Raw genomic sequence first — 6,000 nt, forward strand, 5'->3', positions numbered from 1 at the left:
GCATACCTCTGAATTAAACAATTTTTACATTAAAAAAAAACCTGTCATTTTCTCAACGTGAATTTTCGCGACATTTTGAACAATGCCAACTGCCACCACCAAATTCAGTTTGGATTCTCTTTTAGCTCAGGCCTGCTCGAACTCCACGGAGAGAGTAGTATATTATAATCCCTCGATTTTTTCACCTCCCAAATTTTCCACCTTCCACCCCACGGAGACCAATTTTCTCAACAAATCTTCACGTTTCAGATGATTTCTGAGAAATGTCGTTACGCTGTTTGTCCGTCTATCCGTCTGTCCATTTATCTATCTGCCCGTTTATGCGTTTATCCATTTATCCGTCTGTGCGGCTGTACATTTGTTTGTTTGTCCGTTTATCCGTTTTCCCGTTTGTCCGTCTGTTCGTTTATTCATTTGTCCATTTATCCGTCTGTCCGTTTGTACGTCTGTGCGTTTGTCCGTTTATCAATTTATCCATTTATCCGTCTGTTCATTTATCCGTTTGCCCGTTTGCCCGTCTGTCCGTCTGTTCGTCTGTCCGTTTATCCGTTTGTCCGTTTATTTGTCTGTTCATTTATCCGTCTGCCTGTTTGTCCGTCTGTCCGTTTTTTCGTTTATCCATTTGTCCGTTTGTCCTTGTGCCCGTTTATCCGTTTGTCCATTTATCCGTCTGTCTATTTATCCGTCTGCCCCTTTGTCGGTCTGTCAGTCCGACTGTCGTCAGCTCTAGAGGCCAAACGGTGAAAGATAGCAACTTGGGACCTTCGGGGGACCCCCCCATAAGTTGATCCAAGGATCCTTAACATGCCCCTCATTCTCCCCCAACTCTCCCCTTCCCTTCCAAAACTATGTTTTTTTTTTTGGATTGCTTGAAAACGCGTCATGCGATTTGTTTCATTTTTGAATATGTTTTAGAGATTAACCACACACAGTAAAAAAATGTGTAAAATTTTACTACTATAATAGTTCAAAATCGACAATTTTAGTTGTTTAAAAAATGCACAATAATTTGGTAATTTATTGTCACGTGATTGAAAATTACCACTAATATTAGTTGAAAAATTTTCAACAATGTTGTTTAATTTGAAAATGTGTAAAATTTTTAACACTATAATAGTGTGAAATCGGATAAATTAATTATTTAATTGCGATCTATGTAAAATTTTCTTAGTGTTATAATCATAAAAATTTTTTCAACAATGTTTCGTGAATTAAAACTGTTTGGCAAATTCTAAAAATTACCACTATTATAGTATGATTACAGTTTTTCACTTTAATATAGTGTGAAAAAATACACAACTTTATGGTACCGTCGTTGCGGGTGACTTTGCACTCGGGGGGTGACTTTGCACTCTGCTGTTCGTGAGACTTTGAACAATTCTAGCACTTATTGATAGTCTTCGCCGATCCGGTCTACCATGTCAAAGTATATAGGGATATATTAAGTACCAAGTAAGGTACAATAATCCTCAAAAGGATTCTTGTAGTTTCAGTAATAGTCAATGAAATCCTAGCATAGGTATTTTGTCAAAAAACGACTCCGCGAAAAAGTTATCTGAAGATGCAATTCCAAAATCGATTTCAGAGAAGTAAATTGCCCAAATCTATTCTAAATTTATCTGGCTAGAATAATCCACTTCGATTTTGTTCATTATTTTTATAAAAATACTTTTTTTTCCATATAATCTTCTCAAGAACGCATTATTTACATTAAAAAATTGTATGTATATGTTTTCTTAAGCTTTATTATAGAAGTATTTGGCTAAAAATTATCCAATTTTTTTTATAATTTAAGATAAAATGACCGAGATCTACAAGATGGTGTGGTCGCCATCTTGATTTGACGATTCTGTCCGCCATTTTGAATAACTGTCAAAACAAAAAACTTATCCGATTGAGCTGAAATTTTAGTATGTTCTGGCTGATGTCAAGACCTTTTCAGAACATATATAAAATCCGACTTAGGTCAAGCGATTGTCTGGATACTGGGGCTCTAAGTTCAAAATTTTGACATTTTCATTAATGTAGAACTACGGAGAGCTTCTTTTATCGAAACCATCACAAAAAAAGACAGTATTTTCGTTAAGCGATGAGATCTAAATAACAAACAAAAATAAAAGTAATGTTTTTCTTTATAACAGCATATTATTTGAAGATCTGAAAAACTTTTGCAAAGATGAATAAATAAAAAAATAAATAAATGCACTTTTCATTTTTTTAATTACGTAAGAGTAAATAAATATATAAAATAAAAGCCTCAACCATTTCTAATGGTTACTGAGGCATTTCGTTTAGGTTTTAAAATTTACGATTAGAAAATAAAGATCGCCAAAATATGAATATTTCAAATTTTTAAACTTTGAGCCTCTGTATCAAGGTAAATACTTGACGTATACTGGAACATAGATACGTTCTGAAAAGGTCTTGATATCAGCTACAACATACTAAAATTTCAACCCAATCGAACCTGTTTTAGATTTTGACAGTTATTCAAAATGGCGGACAGAAACGTCAAATCAAGATGGCGATCATGTCATCTTGTAGATCTCATGCATCTTACCCTTAGATGTGAAGATCCTGATTGTCGTTTATTATCAGAAATTGTTGATTTTTTAGTATTTATTAAAAAATTGCAAAGTCACCCGAACCTTATCCCCATTGTAAGCCTCTTTTCTTGATTTTTTTAAACATAGTAAAATTTTATAAAATTAATGCTAGTGGCACAAAATCCATTAATTAACAACTGAATACAAATAATTTTACTCAAAAAACCCCCTCCCTTCACTTTAACTATCCACTTTTAGAGGGCAAAGTTGAAAAACAGCGAAAAAACGTGCAAAGTCACCCGCAACGACGGTATTTTTTTTGTCACATGATAAAAAATTACCACTATTATAGTTTGATCATAATTTTTCATACTATTATTGTGTGAAGCTTTGTGTATTTCAACCAAAGTTGTGTAAAAATTGTTGAATTTCTAATTAAGACTTATACTTCAGTCGAGATGCTTTTCATTGGGCAAAAGTCATACAGAAAAAATCAAATATTTATATGCATAATAAGTATATCATGAAGATCCGTGCATCAGATGTAATCATTTCGCATTTTAAGTGAGGGATCCCGAGTACAGGAAAAACCAATAAGAATGTCTAAAAGGGCAAAAAAAATCCAAATCTTCGAAGTGAAAAGAAAATTCAGCAATAAACAGAATTCAACGATTTTTAAATTCAACAGCTTGAAATTCAACAACTTTAAATTAAACAATTTTAATTTAAACACTTTTTCCAAATTTAACACTACAGTGCTGTCTCTCTATATGCACACTCTCTATATGCACAGCTTTTGTGTCGGTTGCATTCAAAATCAATTTGTTTACATTTTGACAAAGTAATAAAGAAAATTATTTTCTTGGTAACTAATTTTTCTCGTTTTTAATTATCTTAATTTTATTATTTCTGTCTCATATTATAGTTAAAATAACACGGGAAATTCTATAACAATAAAAAAATAATAATTTATTAAAAGAAGGAGAAAAACCGTTGGGAATTTCAAAAAAAGTTGTGCATATTCAGAGAGAGAACTGTCAAAAAAAGTACCCAAACTGTGCATATAGCGAGACAGCACTGTATAATAGTGGTGTCAAAGATTACACATTATAGTAGTGTTATTTTTTTTTACTGTGCAGGCGAACATTTCGTCCTTAGACGACAAAACCATTGAATCAATTATAATAACGATTTTTCAAGGTCAGAGGTTTAAAAGACATTATAGAGCGCATTTACCAAGCAAATGGTATCATATTTGGGGTCGTTGGAAAGGTCTTGGAATTTCCTAGAAAACTGAATCGGTTCTGATCGGTTTTGAATCGGTAATGAACCGGTTTATAACCGATAAAAATTTTTTTGGGAGATCTTGAGAGAAATTTATTTTTAAATGTTCTTTTTGTTGTTGTTTTTCTTTAAAGGTGTTGCTGTAAAGTCTCTCCATTCCTTCTTCACACACCTCTTCATCAATGACTTTTCCGATGACAATGACTGAATGATTGCAATAACTCCAAAAAAATGGCTGACTTTTGGCTGAAAGAGAAGGAAAAGAAGAAAGAAAGAAAAACAAAGTGAAATGCGTGTGCCCATGGTGTTGATAAGAAGAAGAAGAAAAAATGAAACAAAAATTAACAATTTAAAAAAAAAAGGAGAATAATTTTAAGGGGTTGGGCGGGAAGCAGTGAAAGTAAGTAGGTAAATTAAAGAAGAAGAAAAAACAAAAGAAAAAAAGAATATTTTTTGCTAAAGGAAGAAAATTGTGAAGAGATGAATTATTATTATTTTTTTTTTAATTGAATTGTTTTTTTTTTTTTCATGGGAAATATTCTGAAAATCGTGAGAAAAAATTATAAAGCAGAAAAAGAATAATTTATTAAAAAAAAAAGAAAAGTAAATTGTAAATATTGCAAAAGAGAAAAGGAATTAAACATTTTCTGGGGGGAGAGACGGGAAGAAAAATTTTCATGAGAAATTGTATAGAAAAGGAAAATTGTATTGTGGAAAATTTATTTGAAGTTTTTTTTTCTTTTTTCTTTTGTTTTTTAAAGATGGATCATTCAGATAGCTTAAAAGAAAAAAAGCATGGGATAGTTATTATTTTCTTTACCTTTTTTTATTATTATTATTATTATTGCTATTATTGCTATTATTGACAGATTTATTGATGAATTAATCTAATCGACCATTGAGAAAGGATATACTAAAGATTTTTCTTTTTCTTTTTAATAAAATTGAACAAAAAAAAAAGAAGAGAAAAACTTAGAAAAAAAAAGAAAGGGATATAGAAATGATTTAATGATGAAATTATTTAATTAAAAAAAAAAAAACAGAAGAACGAGAAAAAAAGAAAAGAAAATGAAGATTTAAGGATTATCTAGTGAATTAGAGGAGGATTATATTTAAATAAAAGAAATATATATATATATATATATATAAATATATAAATATTATTAGAAATAGAAGGAAAACTGTAAATTTTGCTATTGAATGAAAAAGAAGAAGAAAAAGTAAAAATGAAAGAGAAATAAAAGAGAAATAATGTCAACAAGAAAATGAATTAGAGAAAAAAAAAACAAGAAGAAAAATAATCGCAAAAGCGCGAATACAGATTAAAAAAAAAAAGAAAATTTCTACTCTAAGAAAAACAAAAAAAACAAAAAATTACTCATTTTTTCTATTTTGGTTTTTTCCTTCTAAAATGAATTTTTTTTTTAGAAAAAAGAAGCATCTTTTTGTTTTTATTTCACCAATTTTTCTTTTGCATAAAATTATAAGTAATCATATTAAAAACAAAAAAAAAATGTCAAAATATATACTTCTTTTTTCTGTTCATTTTTTTTATATTTGTAATGCAATTTACGCAAAATGCGCGCGAAGCAAAAGTTTGAAAAATTGCAAAAGAAAAAAAGAAGGAGAAAGTAATAATTAAAGAAAGAAGAAAAAAAACAAAAAAATATATATTATGACGATAAATAAAAATCGATTATTCTAAGGTTGAAATATAAAGAAGAAGAAAAAAAAGATGAAAAAAAACTAATAATGATATAAAGATGAATATCTCTTTTGTATATAAACTTGATGAAAAAAAAAATAATAAAAAAGGAAAAGAAACCGCAAAAATTACGAGTTTTTTTTTTGTCTTTTTAGTCCGAAAAATTTAATGAAACATTTTTTTCGAGGTTTTACCAGTGTTGGCACGGCGACACGACACGTCTTTGCGACGTGTCGTTACGACGTGTCGCAAACGTCGTGTCGTTAATTATTTTGCGACACATTTTTCTCCAAATTTAAGTAATATTTTTTGATGATCTAAGACTCTTGGCCAGCCGTATAATAATCTATCTCCCTGTACACCGTGATTGCTTCCAATTGATTGTAGACTCTACAAAGGTTTCAGATGTCTAGACTCGTTGTTGTGGTCCAAAGGCCAGCAAGAGACGTTGCAAACCGAATAAAC

General features: G+C 30.1%; 1 protein-coding gene across 4 annotated transcripts in view; it reads left to right on the plus strand.

Annotated features, from left to right (window-relative positions):
- The window catches only part of LOC129808814 (eukaryotic translation initiation factor 4 gamma 3-like), an 81,305-nt gene extending 75,808 nt beyond the window's left edge, over positions 1–5,497 (plus strand). For all 4 annotated transcript variants that reach the window (XM_055858715.1, XM_055858716.1, XM_055858714.1 and 1 more), the window contains one exon: positions 3,965–5,497. In XM_055858715.1, the coding sequence (XP_055714690.1) occupies positions 3,965–4,038 (74 nt within the window). In that variant the 3' untranslated portion in view covers positions 4,039–5,497. The remainder of the gene's footprint in view (positions 1–3,964) is intronic.
- The last annotated feature ends 503 nt before the right edge of the window (positions 5,498–6,000 follow it).

The sequence above is a fragment of the Phlebotomus papatasi genome, chromosome 5 (assembly GCF_024763615.1).
Source record: "Phlebotomus papatasi isolate M1 chromosome 5, Ppap_2.1, whole genome shotgun sequence".
NCBI lineage: Eukaryota > Metazoa > Arthropoda > Insecta > Diptera > Psychodidae > Phlebotomus > Phlebotomus papatasi.